The 22,634-nt window shown below is 38.1% G+C and overlaps 1 protein-coding gene across 12 annotated transcripts in view; it reads left to right on the forward strand.

The window, feature by feature from the left end:
- The window catches only part of vav2 (vav 2 guanine nucleotide exchange factor), a 288,765-nt gene that overhangs the window by 182,377 nt on the left and 83,754 nt on the right, over window positions 1-22,634 (forward strand). For all 12 annotated transcript variants that reach the window (XM_047372613.1, XM_047372606.1, XM_047372608.1 and 9 more), the window contains one exon: window positions 16,282-16,340. In XM_047372613.1, coding sequence (XP_047228569.1) covers window positions 16,282-16,340 — 59 coding nt within the window. The remainder of the gene's footprint in view (window positions 1-16,281; window positions 16,341-22,634) is intronic.

Below are 22,634 nucleotides of genomic sequence, written 5' to 3' on the forward strand. Positions count from 1 at the left end.
CAAATTGTTATTGCCAAACTGCATCTCATATGAATGTAATTAATGGAATACATAAAGCAATCAGATTAATAATTTGGTAACTAAACTAATTTATTTAGTGAACTTTTATCTAGTGACTTTCTGTCGCATCAGGAAAAGGCTAAATGTTTGGCAAAAGTCAGCTTGCTGTTAAAAGACCATAAGGGAATTATTCTTTAGATATGCATACTTTGTCCGTAGTATGTCACACCACTCCATCAGTCTGATAGATGACGGCAGACTTGGTGTCTCACCCTTCCTCCCCCATACCCCTGGTTCATTTCACACATTTCAGCTTCCTCACTTCTCTGCCAGCCACTGGTGATACTGGGTGGAAAGATGCATCTTTCACCCCTGTGGTCCTCTGTTATTATAGCCAACCTGTGGCATGACCCACTGTGCCAACCTGTAAGCTTTCACTTTGCCTTCTGTGAATGAATATGGTCAGTAAAGTATGGCACTTTTATTTTGGAGGTTCCCTAAAGTGCAGATATTTGGCATGTCTGTATACATGCATAGTATTGGATCAGAGTACATTTATTAAAACCCTTTTATCCAAAGGGATGGATTGTACAAGTAAAGGACACTTCCTGAAGATGCTTCAACTTTTAAACAAGGGAAGTGAAAGATTGAACGTCCAACCTTTCAACTGAAAAAATGTCTTGCCATCTGATCTAGAGCTGGATCGGTATTGCCATCACTGTCTTGTCATTGTTACATATGGATAGACTGGCCTGTACATTCATTCATCACTGGGTGCGCAGCTTTATATCAGGTTATAGATCTCTCAGCCAGTTTAAAAATGTTCTGCTTTTAAGAGCTTCCTCTCCTTCCACAGACTTAGTCAGGGACATTAAGTGCCTTGTTGCTACTTTGTGCTTTGATTGAAACATTTGATCATACTTGTGGACACTTTACGTTGATCCTTTTCTAATCGTTATCTAAAAGCTTTTTCAGCAATGTAAAGCACACAGCTGACCTCATAAATAATGAAGGTGCAGGTGACCTGTGCTGTCAGGGTCTGCAGTCTACATTCATGGGACAACCTAAGTAAATCCCATGATTTCATTGCTGTGTAGTATTACTTTTAGTTTTGTGTATGAACATATCAGTCTCAGAGTAATTTTCACTAACTGTTTTTACAATAAAGATTCAGTTTCTTGAGGTTTGCTGACATTTAAATCAGGATGAGATCTGGGCTTTGACTGGTCCATTGCAACATCTTTCATTTATAGTTTTCAACTATTCTGGTTCAGATTTGCCCAGGTCCTTGTGCTGCAAAAGAAGCTTGTGCCATCACCCTTCCACCACTGTGCTCAACACTTTGGCAGCAAACACGACACTGCATTATGGCCAAACATTTCTTCTTTTGCTTCATCTGTCCAAAAGATATTGTTCCAAAAGTTTTGTGGTTCATGAAGATGCAAAATTGAAAAGCTATGTCATTCAGGCAACCCTTCCAAACAAGTCTTTTTCTAATTGGTTTTGTCCAAACACGGTACCAAACATCATGGCCAAATATCTCTATTTCTGTTTCATTTGGCTAAAGGATATTGTCCCCGAAGTCTTTCAGTTCATCCAGATGCAGCTCCGGTAGACCTAAGTCATCCTGCTTTATTCTTTCAGAGAGAAGAGGCTTTCTCTTGGGAGCAGCTTCCAAACAGCTTGAATGAAACAGTAGCCTTGTGTTAAAAGAGCTTACCACGGCACCTTACCAAATTCAAGGTTTCAAAAGGTGGAACCCTGCAGTTTCATGCAGGACTGGTGTAGAAAGTGTTTTTACTTTATTGGAGTTAGGTTTGGTAATTATACACCTGATAACAAGTCAGCAATAATCATGGACATAAAAACAGCATAAAAAATAAATTGTGTCGGGCGCGATGCTGCTGGTATAGCGGTTAAGTGCGCGACCATGTGCAGAGGCTATAGTCCTCGATACGACTGTCCCTGGTTCGAGTCCCGGACCTGGTGACCTTTGCCGAATGTCTCCCCCTTTCTTTGCCATCTTTCCTGTCTATGTACTGTCAACAAATCAAAAACAAAGGCCTCTAGTGCCGCAAAAATAAAAATAAAAAAATAAAAATTGTGTCATCATTAACATCATTGACATAAACAATGACCATCTCACCGTGCTTATTACCATTTGCTGCTCCTTACCATCAGATGGAGCTTACAAATATTAGGTCCAGATCCAAATGATTCTCAAATAGTAAATATCTACAGGGAGTAAGAGTCCTCAACTCCCAAAACCCTCATTATATTTTCTGCTTGTCCCCCTCAGGGTCCTTCTTAATGCCCTGTACTTTATTTATTAATAAGACCTCCACCTCAGTCGGTTTTTTTTACGTGTTTGCATTGTTTGATCCTATATTGTCTATTGTGTTTTATTTTGTCTGTTGGTTTGTGGCACCTATTGTTACTCTATTTAGAATTTATTAAATGAAAAAGACATAAAATGGTGTTACATTACTGTCCGGCCTGTTGGTTCTCTAGCCAAAGGGTTATCCACAGGAACAGTCCCTGGTTAGGCTTCTATAAAGTAACTGTATGGCCAGTGTCCAGGTGATGTTTCTCAGTGCATTTAACACCGTAATTAAGGTATACTTACCTGGACCTAAATAAGCCATACTTGTTCAATCTAAGATGGAGCCTGTGAGCTTTTTGCAATTTCTGTAAGCATTGCATAGTCTGAGTTTAAGGTGAATGGAAATGGCCTTAAAACCTTTTCCACATCATTGGGCAGAAACTGCTTCTCTAAGGTCGTTGCTGATGCTTTTTGGTCTTGTGCGTCTGATTAGCAGCACCAGGCTACTACTTCACTGATTAAATCGTATGGAAGCAGGAATGGTATGCTGAGTCGTTCCATGACTGTTTTAAGAATGTTCTACTTTACATGCAAAGGAAGGGTAAGCAACCGGGAGGCAGGCATATTGTGCTGTCAGTGTCCGGTAAGCTCATAAATGATGTAAAAGTGAGGTTATGTGAATATTACAAGATATTGATGCCTTTATCGTCTTTATAAGAATATTTCTGTTCAGTCTACTTTTTTCTATTTCTCTGTAAGTCCCCTTCATAGGACATGTCTTATGAAAAGTGCAGATCTGATCCTATTGCTAACAAAATAATGCCAGTCATATTCAGTCACTTTACTTGCATCTCATCCTCCTCATTGCGTTTCTCTCTCTGTTTTGGCAGTGTTTGACCCTTCCTTTTTACCCATGCCACATTCTTGCAACCTAATGTAAAATATCACTGTAGAGGTTTTTTACCTTCCTGGTGATCATTCCCTTTTCATGCTGTCTTAACGCTCCGTTGTGATTCCCTTCTCTGTAAAGCCATCCAGTGTGCAGAGTTTGTGATTATGATCTCCATTGGGATATGTACCACAATGCATGATAAACATCCCATGAAAGAAATACAGTTTTCCTATGATTAAAAGATTATTGCATTTAAAATGTATTGTTCTCGGCTTGTCAAGAAATGCTTGCAAGGTGTTAGCTGTTTGTGAGCGAAGAAACTTTTATGAAATCATGAGATTTAAAGTGTCAAATCTCTTCAGATTGTGTGAAAAAAGAGAACCGTGACACAGCCTTGATATTACAATGTTTTGACATTCCGCTGCAGCTGTGAATGGAATCGGCTCCGATGGTTTAAAGTGCTCCTCGTTGCCTCCATCTGTCAGTAACATTAGGTGTCCCACAGACACAGTCTTAATAGCTGTGGAGCGAAGAGGACAGGACCTCTAATGGAAGCCCTTTGTTCAGTTGTCACTTCCCCTGCTCCCATGGAAACGCCCTGCTGGCCAATCAGACAAGCCTTGGAGGTAGCAGAGGCTGGATCGATCACACCAAACTATCTTCACTTTCCTTTTGTCTTTTCTCTCAACTCATTTTGAAACCTGTTAATCTTTTTTGATGAGACAATAAGATCAAATGTGGCTTTTTTGTGTGTTAAGAACCATGGGATTTACCACGTCCTCACTCTGTATTTACTAAAGCTAAATCATTGTGTGATGCTGGGTTTAATGTAAAAGCGTTTACCTCCTTAAATATTTACTTTGTTTTTGCTTTTTTGAACAAATTTGAATATCGGACAAAGTTAACCTGAAGAAATATAAAATCAGTTTTAGAACGATTTCCTATAACAAGAAAATAATTTGAGAATTAACTTTTAATTAACCACAGATTTGGGGTTCAATTTCACTAGCCACACTAGTGATTCACTAGCCACTAGTAAACCAAAAAGCACTTAAAGAAAAACCTATCTGACAGCATGAAGTAGGCTAAAAGATCTTAAAAAGCAAAAGTCACTAACATGTTTCAACCTGGAAAGATTTAGAAAACCATGTCTAATGCTTTAGAACCATTATCCACATCTCCCAAAAACATATTATTGATCCCCAAGAAAATATTCTGTGGACTTGCAAGACAAAAGTAATTTTTTTAATGGTGTGAATCTTATTAAGTTTTGTCTAAAACTAACAAAGAATGCCACCAGACAAACATGGTGGTGATAGTGATAGTTTTTTTTTTGCCATTTTAGGACCCGACTAGCTGTAACATATTGACAGACTCTTGGGAAAAAAACCTTTTTAAGCATAAAACCTAAGGGTGATAAAAACACTCGTATACTAAAGAGTGCAGGATGAAATTTGTGTGAGATAAGAAGTTGATGTGAAAACATCTAGAAAGTCCAGAAAAGACATTTTAAAGCAACCGGGAGAACAGCAGTTCCTGCAGGTGAAAGGTCAAATCTGAGATCTTCTGTCAACTACAGTTGCTTGGTGAATATTTCCTGTATAAAAGTTAGAGGAAAATCTTTGTTCCTTCTTGTTTAAGAAGCCAGAGTTCACAGCTTATCCCTTCCCTCAAGTGCATAGGAATGCCTCCCCCTTGACTTTGTATTAGCTGGATGTGAGTTGGCGTCGGCTACGTGCGTCTCTCCTGCTAAGTAAACACTGTGCTGTGTGATAAGGGTTTTAGAGAGAAAGGAATACTGGAGGACATGAGGGGAGAGATGACCGAAGGATCATGTGCATCTCAGTAGACGGCATGAATACTGAATACCTTTCGGGAATCTATAAGATTTATCCTGTGTAAACATACGTTAAACATGAACAAACAGAGAAGATCAGGGCTCTGATTGTTAGAAATACAAGGTTAATTCTGGTACAGATTTATCAAAATTATTTGTAAACAAAAATGCTTAGAATTAAACATACCGACAATCTTTTTATCCATTTAAATCCTGATAAATTAAATAATAGTGAGAAATTTTATTGTTAAATATTCTGTCACAAGCATTGAACTCCTTATTAAATGCTTGTGGCAGAATATTTAAATATCGACAGTTTTACATTATTACATTAACAGGTTATATTTTTACTTTTTCCACAAGACATAAATGTCAAATTCTAATCGAACAAATTTTCTGTTATGTTTAAGTTTAAATGTAGTAAAGTCCTTATTTTGGTATGTGTGGCATAGATTAAATCAAGACATCCATAAAAAAAATTCATTACTGACCTACAGAATATTTTTTTCCATAAAACATAAAGTAGCCTTGATGAATAGCTTAAACAGATCATGAGAGTCTATGAGAAAGACATTCTTTTAAGACTTTTGCACATCACTGCTTCCCTCAGGGCTTTCTCTGTTACTTCATTTGGTTCCTAAAACATCTAATTCTGAAATTATTGTATGCATTTATTATTTCAGACAGACAAGGTTGACATCTTTTTATCATTGGAGTTTATGTCATGTAGATGTTTGGCTTTTAATGAATTAATTAGTTATTCTATTAGTAGAATGGTGATAAAACATAATTAAATAAATAATAAAAAAAAGAACTGAACTGTGAGCATAAAATCGCATTTGTTGTATATTGTCACCATTCATTAATTTTAGAATGATTGGTAGAGGGTGAAATATATACATACACTTCCAAACTAAAATTTGGTTAAATATCCCTTAACAATCTTTCGAAAAAACACTCATTTTAAAGCAGAGACCATACTTTTTTAAAAGGTTAGGGTGTGGACTTTGGTGAGGCCGTCCCAGAAACTTAATATTACCTTGCTTTATCCATCCCAAAAACGGTTTTGTTCAAGTTTCAACCATTGTTTTTATCATTTGAGATGAAGGTGAGGAGTTTGACGTGATCCTGCCTCCACATTATTTATCCACTTTGTGCAGTGCACCACTTCCACCGTCAATAAAGAACCCCACAGTAAGATCCTGCTACCACCACTATGCTTACCATTTAGTGTGATGTTCTTTGGGTTGAAAACCTCACCTTCATTTCAGGTAAACAAGTCTATATTTGTGTCGTCTGACAATAAAACATTTCTTTAGATTTAGTTTCCCCACATAGGTAGCTACAAATGTTAGTCAAAGTTGATGGTGATACACAAACTAGCCTGACTGTGGGCAGCGACTGTGGTGTTTCAACATTTTCCAAATTTATGTTCAGCTTGATCACCTGTGGATCTTAAGTTGTTTCTGAACATCCTAACCAATTTTCTTTTCATCTGATGGTGACAGTTTGGGTCAGATGGTTGAAGGTTGAACAAAGTTAAGTGTTACAACTGGACAATGATCAAAAACATGTATACAATTTAGTTTTGGAAAGCTTAAAGCCACCAGCGTCTGTAATATCCTTCTTGAGATTTGGGCCTCAACTCCATTAAAACCTTTGTGTGCTAAAGCCAAGCCTGTGGCAGAAAGCCTCGGTAACATATGAGCCAGAATTATGCCAGAAGCTTGTAAATGGTGACAAAAAGACTGTGGTTTAGGTGCAACTTGCTAAGGGACATTTATCCAAATAGTGGGGTGTATATATAAGCTCTGCGCCAAATTCTTGTTTAAGAAAAGAATTCCCTGGAATTTCTTAAAGTTCTTCACTTCAACTTCAGTGGTCTAATTTCTAACATAAATTAATTAACATCATGTTTATTCCTGACCAGAACTTTGTCAGGATGACATAAAGTACGTCTTGTTATTAGGAACTGCAGCTTCACTGGCTTGAAACACTTTCATGACCTCAATCAAAGGGCAAGAAATTCAGATTTATTGTCCCCAACTCCAAACACACAGAAAACAGGACATCCCCTCCACCCCGGCCCATTCCCCTCCACCTCCACCCGTTACCCTTCTATCTTATCTCCCCCAGCAGAGGGTGTGGGCGGACCCTCCTCCCAAAGGCCAGATGGATTATACATGTTAGTCTAATCCCTCACTCTTTCTGTACTGTGTGTCAAACTGACATGTTCTGGCCTCTCCTGTGCACGCAAATGGAAAAACGCACGCACACAAGCACAGGCTTAGGTGGCCGTTCATGATAAGACCGTGAGGAAGCTTTAGCCTCATGAGTCCAGCCTCGCCAGAACATTGGGAAATCCCGCATCCTCCAGTGATCCTCACTTTGGTCTTATCGCCACAACCTGCTCCAAAGCCCTAAACCCTTGTGTCACTGCACGCCCTCAGAGGCTTTGTGTCACGGATCATCTCTGATGTGCGCCATGTGGCGGATCGACTTCAAAATACTGCGAGACAACATGTCTTCAGTATGCTGTTTTGTTTCATAGAGATTTTGTAAGAAAACCGCTGAATTTAAAAACTTTCAAGAATGTCTCACTGACATGTGCTAAGACATATTAAGATATAATATATTTTAATTCTTTTTCAAATTCCATCTTTTTTCTTATTTACACTTTTTGGTCAAGATAGTATAATTTAAGTTTCTCATCTTTACTCTATCCACTTTGTGTAGTCCACCTGCAAGATTAATGGTGAAATAAACCCTCAGCATTATGCTTCTACAGCCATGCTTGACAGTTGGTACATTGCGGTCGAAAAGCTCAATGTTTGACCATGCATTTTTTTTCTCCTGTTTACCTCCAGGGCATGCTTAAAGGCACGCATTAAATGTGAGAGGGTAGTTTTGATGGGAACAGTTTAGTTCGAAGTGATCCCGACTTCCTTGGAGCCTAATTTCTCTCATCATATAACAGTCCTCAGTTAACCTTCACTTGAACTCCCACCTCAGTACTCTTTAAGTTATATTTTGACATCCACTAAGAAACAAACCTCCCTTGATTCTTACTTTCACAGATTTCTGAAAGGTCAACCTGTGGCTTTCAGAGTGCTTTGGTCCCTCAGCCTACCAGAGCTGAGTTTCTCTCCTCTAAATAATAATTCTAACTCTCCAATCCATCAAACCATTCAGAGGTCCATCCGTCCATCTATCTGTTCATTTATGCAGCTGTTCATACATCCGTCATCCATCTATCCCTCCGATTGTCTGTCTATCTACCTATTGATCCATTCGTCTGTTGAACCACCATTTTGTCCTTCATATGTCCTTTTCTAAGGTGGCATTTGCAGGTTCTCTATGTAACGCCTGACATTTGTGAAAACACGCCTTGTGAACTTTTCATACATGAAAAATGGCTAAAAACCTTGCTGAAAAATCTGAACCTTTGAATCTGGAACAAGATGAAAGTTTTATTCACAAAACGTAAGAACCCGGGCACGCATGTGTGTGTGTGTATGTGTGCGCGTGTTGATGCGCACATGAACAGACACCTCCTGACATGCAGGCATTGTCATGCATAAGCGAGCAGGCGCATGTCAGGTGATTTGGCGTGAAATGGGACAGGTCTTGGACCTGGCTGCAGCACATTGGCAGGTGTTGATGAGGCTGCAGCGATCCATGCAGCACTATTTGCCACCGATGCCCTTTTTCACCGAGGCTCAGAGCAAATCAATGCTGTAGGTCCTGAAGTTAAATAAGCTCTAGAATCGATCGGTCGGGACATATTCTCATCAATACTTTTTATTGATGACTGTAAGGAAAGGCATCACAGCAAGGCTTGAAACACTTAGCTTGACATGATGCAGATGAAGTTAACACATGTTACTCTTGCTTGCTGTAAGCAGGAATGCTGTATATTCTGCTTGTGGGCTTCCAGCTGTTCAATTTGGCTCTGATAAAGCTCATGATGTCTCTCTAAATCTGAGGCAGCTCTCCTTCAGCTCTTTAGGGCAGCCTGTGGGCTTTTCTTGCCCACACATATGCAGTGAAATCCCCTATAATCAAGCAGCTGCTGGGCGTGCTTTGAAGAGATTTGGAGCATGATGTGGCAGGTGCCAATCTGGGTGAAATCAGGACTTACGAAGGCCCGGCATCTGATGGCTTTCACCAATTTGCTGGGAGAATGATTTGCCTTTGTGGTTTAGAGGTGTAATGCTTTGTGTCTGTGCACTCAAACAATTTATGAGATTGAGAGTTAAACTATGCCTCTGCCTTCACCTTTTATCTGGAATGACAGAAATAAACATTTTTCTTTTCATTTTTGCTAAAAAGGTTGAAGTTGCCAATCCACACCAAATGATCAGGATTTGGTGTGGATTAGGCTGTGGAAGTTGTTCTACCAAACCAAATTATCAGGATTTATTTTTTAAAATACTTATTTTTTAATACCAAAATCTCCACATGACTTTATTTTTTTCTCTCTGATTACATAATTTCCACATATTAAATCAGATATGATCATTTACTCAGCCTTTTTATGAAGTACTTTCTTGTATGACTACTTTTTATTCTACTTGGGTAAAGATATATTGAAGTGATATTGAACTATTGAAGTAATCTCACTCGAGTACAATATTTGGCTGCTTTATCCACTTCTAATAATTGCCCACGAATTCAACGATAACTGAATTCACCTCAAATGCATATTTTTTTATTTAATATTAACTTTTGATGTGTGGCATATTGCACTGGCAGACCTTTGGATATAAACTCTCCAACCATATGGGTCTATAACCAGCACAGTTGTTAAGTTTATGCTGCTGGATACATTAAAATGCTCAAGTTTTTATTTCCCTCATCAGAACATTCATTCGCAAATATACAATTACCACTGAAATAAAACAAGCAGTTTTTAGATAGTACTTCTAACAAACAGAGTTGACTCTTTAAAATCTTTATTTATTCCTTTATTATTGTTTTTTTTATTATTTATGATAATATAAAAGATAATAATAATTTACCATCTTCAAAACAGGAATTAAAGGGTTTCACATCGTCCTTAAACAACTTTTTTTAATATGAGCAACAAACCTAAACTAAATACAGCTTAGTTGCTTCAGTTAAAACTGAATGAAATTAAGGGATTTCATCTATTTAGCCGAATAAAGGTAAATATAAGTGCATTTTAGGCACACTGTGTCCTGTATTGATTGTATTGTCTTGTTTTGATTTGATTTGCAGGTTTAAAAAAAATCTTTTTTATCAGTGGCCACTATTGTGGGAATAAAATGAGCACATATTGTTTATGAAAATGATTCATCAGAATTGTTTAAACATAAATTTTTTTTGGAAAAACTCATTTCCTTGTCATTCTGTGGCTGACGTTTTGTTTCAATGTCGTGTCTTCTCTTCTGACTATGGTTGCATATGTATATTTATTTCTAGCTAGTGCAGCGCTCACATTGCAAATTTTTTCAAGCATTCTTTGAATGTTATATAATCATATTTTCTGTCTTTAAATCCTGTTATTTAGAGATTCATCAATCAGGCTGCCAGTGATTGAAATCAGACCGTTTCCCCTCTATCGGCTTTGTCCTGCGATCGAATACTGTACTTTTCTTTTCTTTAGTGATCAGTGTTTACACATTTAATTCTTGTGTTAAGCTAAAATGAAAAATTATTCCTTGGACAGAGAATTGGAAAAGGCTAAAATCAAAATCGGCAGGTCAGACCACAACAAATACTGGAATTTGGTGTCAGCCAGGTAAACTTGATTGGTGCATCTCTTTTAATGTTCCCCACACCCTGAAAATGTAAGAATCAAAGGAACAATTAAACCCTCACACCAAGAACTGATCCTCGTTTGTGGTAAAGGTATGTATAAAGAAAGGTTTGTCAAAGATTAGAAACACCCCACACACCCAAAATACTTAACATAGTATTTAAATTACTTCATTTTAAAGGAGTATACTGTCTGTATAACATGACTACAGTGTTTACGGCATTTTAAGGTGTGAACTATCTACACACAAACCCAGAGTTAAAAAGGACAGAATAAAGAGACATGAGATGGCAGTGCGGGTTTGAAAATGGCAGAAAATCCTCAGGTCAGAGGGATTCAGCCGTTCCTTCTCTCTCTGTCTATTATTAATGGACATGGAAGGTTTCTTCTCTGCCATCTGCGTCCACTCATTGCTTCATGGATCCTGCTTTATCAGGCTGGTAGAACCTGAGCAATGCTGCCTTATCAACATGTTAATATTTCATAAATATTAAGGAGAATGAGGGAGTTAGTAATTTAAGGAGGGCACAGAAAGTGAAGTGAGAAAAGTTAAGGAATATTAGGATTAATCTTCCATTACCTGCACATTTTAGTACAATAACTTTCTTAGAATGCATTGATTTGTGGCTAAAGATAAAATCATGTTATGACTGCATCAGGTTTAAACAGAACTGGCTGTGGGGCGTGTTTTTCTTAGAAAGCGTATTTTCACTTAATTTTATTTTTTGCCTAATCGAATGCCTGCCACACCCTCCTGCTTTCAGTAGCACCCAACTGCAGTTTTATTGTGATCTGAGCCATAATTTGTGACGGTTCATATTCAGTCAGCCCTGGTTGCCAGGGTGAACCCCATCCTGCAGGTCATTTTATTGGCTGCAGGGTGGTCACGTGTTGTTGGCCTGGTGCCCAGCTGAGACGGCAGGCCCTGGGACCAGAAACTATAAAGGTTTGTGTTTGCGTTTGGCTTCACTTTGAAGTTAATTTCAAGGTACAACCTCTTATTAGGCATGGAGTGTCATATAGAAACTGGTTTTAGCTTCACAGCTCATTGGTGACGGGGCATTCTTGGATAGTGGCTCTGTTTAGGGTTGGGAATAAAGTATTATAATGGTTTCGGGCAATAGAAACTTAAGTTATCACCCTATTGTGTGACTTGTCGTTTCCATATTCTTAATGAGGTTAGAGATGCTTTATTTTCTGTCAAGCCCTGAGTTAAGAGTCCTGGGGGACAGAGAGATAAGAAGAAAACTAATAATGTGCAGAGATCCAAAAGCTCAGACTGCATCAAAGGATCAGATTAGGGAGAGGGGAGGGACCTGGAGGCTGAAAGGGAAACAGAAAACATGAACCTTAAGACGAAAGAGCAATCAAATGGATAGGCCACCGCAGAGAAAAGACTGGAAGAGAAGAGGAGAGATGTGATAAGACACAATTGAGAGGGCAAAGTTCATATGCAGTCTTTAAAAGAATGCAATTATTGCATCCTTTTGGATTAGAATGGAAAAAAACTACAGGGTGGAAAAAACATGTTTATTTCCAGATTTAATCCCTTTGCTTTCCATCCATCCATCCGTCCGTCCATCCATCCATCCATCCTGTAGAAATATCTCCCATAATTCAAAGTTTTTTTATTTCTTCTTTGAAGATAGACTGGATTTGTTAAATTGGAGTCTAAAGAGGAATTAAAATCAGGCATTAAAACATGTAGGCAGGCTGAAAAATGTGTCAAGATGACAAACATTTAAAAATATACTTCACTGAAAAGCTATCTTGTCGGCATCTGATACAATCTCTGAGTTAGTCCAGGCTTTCAACCAACCCACATAGTCAAATTATTAAATTTGAGTGCTGGACATATCTAATTGAGCCTACAAGCTCTCATGCACTGCCAGCACCCCAAGTCTAGTTATGCATCCAATTTTTCCCATTTATCTGGGTCCAGGTCACAAGGCCAACCATCTGAGCAGAAACCGTCCCTAGCTCTACCACTTTTAAAGAACAGTTTTCACATTATGGCCCGCAAAACTGTCAAGAGCAAACTCCTAATGTTGAGGAAAGTTAACTTGAGATTTAATCTTAATAGGCTTTACCCTGTAATGTGTGAAAGTCAGGCTAGCATGTGCAGCGCTGGCACACTAATGTGTGGTCTTGGCAGGCTAGGGCTCTCCTGTGACCTATCTGGGTGGAAGCCAGCAGCTTGGCTATCCTTTGAAATGGGAGTATCCTGGGCTAAAGGCAGCTGTGTTTAGACACATCCACCCCAGCTGATCACAGCAGGTCATATTTAATTATTAATTACCTTTAAATAGTAGCTTTAGCTGCCATCTGATGTGTTCTTTTGACATTTTATATGCTTTCAGTTCTGGTGGCTTTGATTGATGTAATTTGTCCTTATTTTATTTTGAAAATGGAAGCTAATACTGACTTTTTTAACTGATACAATCAGTGGAGCGGTAACACCATATGTGATCCCTTCATGCAGCAGGGCCAGGTGGGCAGAATGCCACCAGGACGCATAGCAGATGTATCCCCGATGATTTCTTAGTTATCCTGACCTCTGATCCTCTCTTTTCTCCCTATTTGTGGCATACAAATCCTGTGCAACTTCACTAAACACCAAATGTGTTTGGTGTTTGGTAAAAATTTAATAATCTGGGTACATAAGTGTAAACATCCATAAGCATAACTGTTGCCTGAAGCATATTCGTCTTCTTTTTCAGTGTTTAGCCACACACTGACTTGTGCAAAGGTTCTCAGATGCGAGGACATCTGTTGTCAGATCATTTGCACGCATTGTTGGACTCATTATCTTTGTGTGAAAATGAAAATTCGTTCTTATTTATTCCTTTTTCATCCACCTTGATTTCAAGCCTAGTTCTATCTGAAGGAAAGTAACCACACAGCATGATGGTGCCACAACTGTGTTTCATTATGGGTGTCATGTATGTTTTAGTGATAGTCAGTGTTGCTGTTGGATTTGTTAAAAAGTTTAGCCACCCTTACTAAATCTCCAATTCCAAATGAAGAAAAGTCCACAGCGATATGCTGCCACCACCGTGTTTCAATATTGGTATGGTGTTCTTTTGATGATGCACTAAATTGTTATTGTGTCAAACAAATCATTTGGAATTGTTAATTATTTCAACGCCTTAACAAGGGTCACTTGTTTTCATTCTAAAGACAAGTAACCCCGCAGCATGATGCTTTCACCACCATGTTTCAGTGTGGGTGCAGTGTTCTTTAGGTTATGTGTTGTGCTGTTTTTGTTTCTTTTGAAAGTATGTCGCAAAAGTGCAGGTTTGGTTTCATCAGACTGTACCACTTTCTCCCTCAAGGAGTTTTAGTCAGGTCTGGGTGGATTTTGGTCGGTAAACGTTTCCGTCTACCAAAACGCTTCCTTACTCATTAAAGATGGAGAATACTTATTTACTGTATCTTACAGGACATCTCACATTACAAGTGGAACATTTTGAATTTATTTGTCATTTTTTGACATCACAAAAACAAAGCATTTTAACAGGGGTGTGGACATTCAGTAGAGTACGTCCTATGATAGACTGGCGTCACAAAGGACCCATTATGTCAGGAATTTCTATTACACCAGAAACAAATCCTTTATCGGTCTTTATTGGTGAACAAATGCCCTCTGTAACACACCTCTTACATGTAAATGAAGGTGATGTACATACACTCAAAAACTGTGCTCCATATAGTCCCTGCTCTGTCTGTGACTGATTACATTAAATACCATGAATAGAGAGAGTTTAAGGTTTTGGTCAACAGCGCTTCTATTGAAGTGCTTCACGGTCCTGAAGTGCTAGCCTTCTATTCAGGAGAGCCATGAGCACAGGCTCAACTGGCATGATGAATACCGCGGGTGTGATGCTCTCACATTGTGTGCTTAGAGAAGAGGGACTTTGATGAGAGGTTGTGGATGACACACCTGCTTACAAAGAGGGGTTGAGATAACAACTCTATCCTCGCTGTCAAGAAGACATCTGGTTTTGCCATGGTGTTGCAACCTGAAATACACCCAGGAGTGGTTAATGAGGCATAGGAGACAAGGTTTGTGTTGTGTGTTTTTAAATGTGTGTGTGAGTCTGTTTTGGTGTGTGCTGTTTCTTGCATTAGCCTGCAAGCATGCCATCTGTAGTACTCAACCACAAACCCTGACTGTGTCCCTCATAAGCAGTGTCAAATCTTTACACGAGGAAAATGTTTCTTTTTATAGGATTGTTGAATTTAGAACGGTGGTTATGAAAAAATACAGAAATCGAAATGGTCATTTAAAGTGTGTATAATTTTCAAGGTTGACATACTTCTTGAAGACTTTAGAGAAAGTATTCAGATCTCTATCTCAATTTAATTGGCTCTTTTTTAATGGATTATTCGCAGCTTCTCCATTTATTGACCAAATTTAGAATTGGTGCTTTTGTCTTGGTAGTTGAGATCAGATAACACAAGCTCAGACAAAGGACATTCAAAATCAAAACCAGAATGTAATGCCATAAAGCTGTGGATCTTGATGGTCATTTGGCCTCTTTGCTATTTTGTACCTTTGTGGTTTTGGACTTTTCAAATCCGACTGTTCCTGCTATGAAATGGAGCTCTCTGACACAAGATGTTTTAGATTGACCATGTCTCAGTATGTGCCTGCCTTGGGGGACCTATAATTATATTCTACTGTAGAAAAATGCAAATATTATGACCTCAATGAATAATGTCTACCAGCAGGAGATCACTGACAGTTATTTTGGTTTCATTATGGTTCAAAATCATATTTCATTACAGTTTAGTGGCCAAAATTGGGATCAGAGCAGCAATCAGTAGGATTAGGGTGTAATATAAGTTCTTCAGGGGATACATTTAAATTAAATGATATTATCTCTGTAGTTCAAAATTCTTGAATTTAAAGAGTTGGGTGATGGTTCGTTTTCTGCTATTTTACAACTTTACCTTTTGCTGCACTCTCTTTGTACTTAGAAGTTTTCAAGTTCCTAGCTGGAAATACAAGAAAAACATGCCCTTAAACTGGGATTAAGTTGGGGCTGTGAGTTCAAAATTCAGAATGACTGCCGGGCATAAAAATGTGGTGAGAAGGGATTAATGTACCACCTCTATTTGTAAAGATGTTCCTTTACTGTTTGGATGTGTAAAATAAAAAGAAATGCATTGCTTTGGCTTTGTACTGTTAGTAGTAGTAGTTACTGGTATAATAAAAAAAATATATATGGTGTTCAAACTGGTTTACCTTAGAAGCAGATTATTAGTCAAATGCACTACAAATATTGAATGATTGATTGAATAATAAATAGTGGCAAATTTAATTTGCTGAATATATTTCCTGCTTTGCTCTTCTTCCTGCAAAATCATTAAAAAATAAATAGATAAATGAATAAAGTTGCCTGCTTGTTGACCATTTTTTCTGCCTTTTGTTTTTGCTTCAGGTAATCTCTGCCTTGTCGAGGATCTCCCACCACAGCATTGCACAAATTAAAGGCATCAGGTATGCGTGCAACACACAAATCACTCATTTATCACTTCAGCCACTCAGGCACTCCAAGAATATCAATATCAAGGAAAAGCCTACCTGGATAAAACTATTTCCCATTTTCTTCATAGGCAGTGTACTGAAATGGACGATGCTATTAACATCTGCTGCTCATTTAAAAGTCAATTTACATTTTAGGCAATTAGCTGCAGCTTTTTGGCGGCATTATCTTTCAGGGAAGAAAATACTTCACAATGCATTTCCATCTGTCACTTAAATCGGTCCTGCGTCATTCTGAGTCAGATCCTTGATTATATGAAAGAGTGGACATTTTTCAGCAAATGTTGCTCTGTTTTGTGTTGTTTTTTTTTTTTTTTTGCAGTTTTGTTTGCTGGTATGGCCTCTTCATTCATTCGCTCAGTCTGCCTGGGGCTTGGTGGCTCACAGGCGCCATGTAATAAGCCATTTTATCTGCCTTAGTAATAAGTTGATGGTGCACGCCCATTAGAAGCTGGGCCAGGAAATGAAGAGAAGGAAAAAAATAAAAGTGGGCAGTGGGCAAAAGAGAGGGCAGGTCCCTTCTCATTAATAAAGACAAACAAAGCATGCTGACTGTGTCTTTAACACTGCCAGTTAATGTAATACAACAAGCATAATTAATTATGCCATTAGATTAGTGTTATCTTCAATAAATACAACAAAATAGTAAAACCAATAGAAAAGTTGACCATGACACACAGTAATTCTACAGAAAAGGTCTGGCTGGTAGTTTTAATCAAACTCTACAAAGCACTGATTGCATGCAGCTTGCAGATTACCATGCTAAACGTGACAGAGAAATCTCCCTGTAATTCTACACTTACTGTATTTTATTAAAGCACAGCCAGTTTAAAATGTGCCCCATGGACCACTTGATCTCCCTTAGCGTCCCTAAATTAAAGCAAAACCCCTGGAAATCATTTAAACCTTTAACCATTTAATTGTTGAAGTCTTTGAACCAAACAAAGGGTAAATGCCATAGTTAACAGAAGAACGTTACTGTTGGTCTGTTACATTTATACCTCTTGAGCCTTTTCACATTTTGTCTCATTACAACCTCAAATTTCAGTGTATCTTTTGTGATTTTATGTGATACATCAACAAAAAGTAGTGCCTTATTGTGAAGTGGAAGAAAAATGATATCTTCAGTTCAAAATCCTTTACAAAAAAATTCTGAAAAGTGCGGCATGCATATATTTCAGCCCAAACTTTTCATCTTTTTAGCAGCAAGACATTTGAGATATGTATCTACTAGCTCTGCACATTTAGAGACTTAAATTTCTCCTCATTCTTCTTTTCAACTTTGTTTGGTTCATTGTTAAGGTCCAAACCATGGCAGTGTAACTCTGGCTGTATGTTTTGGCTCACTGACCTGCTGGAAGGTGAACCACCACCCTAGTCTCAAGTGTTTTGCAGCCTGGGAAGGCTTTTCTTCCAGGATTTCCCTATATTTAGCTTTCAGCCATGCATATTTCTTTCAAGTCTGACTGGATTTTCTGGCCCTGCTGAAGAAAAGCATCCCGACTGCATGATACTGCCACCACCATGCTTTACAATTGGGATGTTGAGTTCAGAGTGATGTGCAATTATCATTTTTCCGCTCCTCGTTTTTTTGCGGACTCTAGATGGATTGTAGCAAGCTGCAAATAGGTTTCCTCATGGGTTTTTTTAAAACATGACTTTCTTCTTGCCACTTTTCCACAGAGACAAAACAATTTTTCCTTAAAAAAAATCTCGTGTCCTTTTCATTTAACTTCACAGTTTTGCACTACAGTGTGATGATGTGTCATAAAATCCCAATAAAATACATCAAAGGTTGTTGTTGTAAAATGACAAAATGTAAAGAAGTTCAAGAATTTTAGAAGAGTTTTGGTACGGCACCAAAAATGTTTTTCCCAGACGTTTGGTGAGAAGGTCACAAACCATAAAGTAATATATGCACAATGAGGGCCATTATAGTTATGCAAAGTCTCTACCCCACAAAAAAACAGAAGAAAGTTGCTAGAAGTTTCCAGCCAGGGACCTTTTTTCAAAGTGGTTACTTAAAGGATCTGAATAGTTGCTAAATGTTGCAACAGAAGCATTCTGTTAGCACTGCTGCACCCCAATGAGCCTTCCTTCAGCACAAGGTCATATATTGATTCGATCCGTAGCTCTAGAGATTTGGGAACTGACATAATGTGTGTGTGAAGGATTTGTTGCACCGAACAGAGCATTACATAAATCTGAACCTTGATTTCTTTTGTGTTAAAGTTAAACTAAATGCAAATTGTGGTAGTTTAACTACATCGAACCAAACATAAGAGTTTTAATGTGTCCTTGAGTAAAACTCTGGCACTGTAAGATCCCAAGGCAACAATAGATCAAAACAATACTTTTAAGCCTATTATTTGCTTCATTGAAACAAATCCTAAGGGAAAAGATCAGTTTGGGAATAATACACGATGCAATTTGCTTGGCCAAAATGAATGTGCCAAACACTGATGTATATAAGGGTTGTAGCTGTGTTTGGTCTCCTTTGTACTTGTTATTACGGTGTACTAATAACATTGCCCACCCCCACTCCAATCCTGGGAAATATGTGGGGAAAAAACTCTCAGAATAAATTGGGCTTTCTTTGCAGCATCATAATCTCACACAGAAACATTTCTCCAAACTTTTTCTCCAGTACATTTATTGCGTTTTTTCTTTACTCAATCACTGGTCTCACACTTGTTTTTTTTTCTTTTAAATTGTTTTATTCTCTTATTTTCTGAAAGTGAGCTGACAGGAAATGGGAAGATAGAGTAGGGGAAGACCTGTAGCAAAGGTCAATGGGCCGGGACACAAACCTGTGACAGGCTGCTTCGAGGACCCAGGCCCCCTCTATAAATGTGTCGCACGCTCTATCCCTGCACTACCGTCGCACCCTGGTCCCACACTTATTTAGACCTGTAAAAATACTGAAACCAAAGGTTTTTATAATATTAACTACAAATCTAAAGTAATGCATAATAATAGTAAGTGTAATATATCAAAAGTTTGATACAACTGAAACCCGGTTCGAACAAGGTTGGATAAGGACCCATATTTATCCAACCACCGCTTAAAGCGATCTTTTCAGCAATGAACACTGCAGTTTGAAACAAAGGAGAAATATACAGAAAAGCACCTCATGCCTGCTCTTAAGTACAGTGGTAGATCTGGGATGCTGTGGGTCTCTTTCTCTGCCAAAGGCCCAGGGAACCTTGTTAGTCCATGGCATGATGGACTCTTTGAAATCCCAAGGAAATGTAAAGAACAATCTGCCAGATAACTGCAAAATAATGATGCAATAAATATGGCCAAATCAACAAAATGGTTCCAAAGTCTCAAGTTCAACCTTCCACCATGGCAGCATCTGAAGGCAGTTGGTAATGCTGGATTTTATTTAGGGTGTCACTCTAAAGGGGCATAAGTACAATGCATGCAACACATTTTTAGATTTTTATGTGTGAAAAACTGAACAGCATGTATACATTTTTCTTACACGTCATATTCTATCACATGTAATTAAAATGTGTTGATGTTTGTTGTTCTCGTATCAGAAGAAAAACAAATTAAAGAGATGAATATTTTTTTGCAAAACATTGTATAATAATAGAGGTGGTTCAAAAGTCAAAGCAATCAGCTGTGCTTCTTCTGAATGAAGTCCTGTTTGGAACTTGTGTAAAAACAAAACAAAGGAAAAACCAATCAATATAAAAATATGTATTATATTATATAATAATATACCCTACCTCTCGCCCATAGGCTGCTGGAGATAGGCACCAGCTCCCCCGTGACTCACTATGGAATAAGCGGTAGAAGATGAATGAATGAATGAATGAATGAATATATAATAATAATTTTTATTAATTACTTTCAGTCATTTTATTTCAGTTGGTGACATGTCCACCAGTTTGCATATATTCTTTGATTTTTATTTGCTTCAATTATTTTCGGAAACAGCTATTTAATTTGGGCCTGTTTCTTTTTTAAGGTGGTAAAATAACATTCTGATAATAAGCAAAACATTCAGATGACTAATTCTTTTTTGCAAAGTAATTTAAAAGATCTTCTCCATCTCCCCAGAGCAGAGGTCAAACATTGACCCAAAGCTCTTGGATCTTTATGTGCAGACCAGACAGCGAGCCATCCTTTGAGTTTTAACATTCGACAATTGGTGAAAGAAATCGCCTCAGGCATGACGATTGATCTCGTGTGTTCGCTGCCTTTGGGCCTTGTTAACACGCTGCCGCTCATCTCTGTAATGTAGGTTGTAGAGTAAAGCGCACGTTCGTCTTGTTTCAGATGCCTTCCTTTACATGACAACATCATTTCTTTCATCCTGCTTTGTGCAAATGTGTATTTGGTAAATTTTAAATGAGTCTTATTTAGCAACGTCCTGAAACTGTCCTGGTAATTTAGTACAGATGAGTCTGAAGTGGCAACAAGTCACATGGGACTGTTAGAAGAAGTTTTTTTTAGCCCCATCTTTCTCCTCTCACGCGACTGACAGAAAGCTTTGCATCATTTGAAAAGTCTGAATCATATTTGGTGGGAGCTGTGCATTGTGAAGCGATGCAGGCCATTGCTTCACAATCTTATCAAAAGATGGAATCATTAACTTTTTAATTAATATAGTTTTACTGTGTTAGGCTAACTTATTATTTTAATTATATTTTCCCTTTAACTACTTATTTGCTTGCTAGTCAATCAGACAAAACTTTCATTTCTAACTCTGTTCTACTCAAGATCCCGATAACCTTGGTGTTCCCACCAAAGGCCCTCTGTGTGTGTTCCCAGCTGACCTTATGTTTATCCATCTCACCCACAGTAAATGCCTGTGTCACTTATTATTCATCCTCTTTCCTGCTGATTATCCTTGCTGTCCTCAGCAAACCCCGCTTTAACCCTCACCCCATCTGTCCTACATGCTCGCTGATCGCTGCTCTTTTCTCGTGCGTTCAGGGCTCTGACCTTAGGATCATAATACGCAGCACCTAGTTGTTCAAGGTGTCACAGACACAAAGTTCAAACTCAACAAATGTGATTGAGGAGCTGATGGCACAATCTTGCTTCCCTGGAGAAAAATATTTATGCATAGATGTGATTTGTGGTAAAACAAACATTTTGAGTAAAATTTGCAATGTGTGGCTTTCGACTTATAATTGAAGTATACCAACAAACTAATAGAGGTAGCTTTACATTACTTCTAACCCACAAGTCTTCAGAGGAAACTGCTTTACATTTTAACTGTCAAGCATTTCAGCATAAAAAAAAAAAAACTATGAACAAAACCTGCACTTGGGTTAGGGTGAGATGAAGACAGATAAGGCTCTGTGGCAACCCCTAAAGGAGGCAACGAAAAGAAGAAGTTGTACAAAAAGAAAATACAAAGAAGAAGAAGAAGAAAAATACCAGCATGAAAAATTATAAGATTAAGCCGAAGAGAATGAGAGTAAAATTAAGACAATAAAGAACACAAAGAACAACAGGACCCAGATGAAGGTAATGAAGACAAAGATCAAGTCCAAGATGAAAAAAAACTAAGATAAGGAAGACAACGACCAAATGGAAGAAGACTTAAATGGAGGTGAAAAAGATGAAGAAGACCAGGTTCAATATGTTCAAGGCGAAGATGAAAAATGACAAAAAAGGCAGATAAGGAGGAAGAAGACTAAACTGGAGAAAACCAAGACAATGAAGACAACAAAGAAGAAGAAGCCCAGGGCTGAGACCATTAAGATGTGACGAGATGAAAAAGTCCAAGAGCAGGAAGAAGAAGATGAATTTAAAGAAGACCAAGGCATAAAAGAACAAAGATGAATAAGAAGAACACTAAGCAGTAGTAACACTAAATCAGAAAGACGAGGACCAAGAATAAAAAGATGAAGACCAGACTCAAGAAGAATAAGAAGATCAAGACAAATAATGGATGGCTTAAACAAAGAAGATAATGAAGATCAAGCCCAAGATGAGGAAGACTAAGACCAAGACAAAGAAAAAGATCAGATGCTGAGGATTTCCCCCATTTTTGATAACCCTAATGAGAGAGAAGCACCAAGACCAAGATGGTGATGCATTATTGTTGAGGAAGCTCAAATTAAATCCTCCACCCTTTTACAAAGATAAATAGTGACCATCTACAGCTAGAAGGGTTTGCATTGACACAATGTTCAGACACAGATCTGCTTATTTATTTTCAGTGTTGAAAGAGGGACGAAGTTTTACAACCTCTGTTAAAAACCCTTCATCCACTCTTCTTCC

Source organism: Girardinichthys multiradiatus, chromosome 8 (assembly GCF_021462225.1).
Source record: "Girardinichthys multiradiatus isolate DD_20200921_A chromosome 8, DD_fGirMul_XY1, whole genome shotgun sequence".
NCBI lineage: Eukaryota > Metazoa > Chordata > Actinopteri > Cyprinodontiformes > Goodeidae > Girardinichthys > Girardinichthys multiradiatus.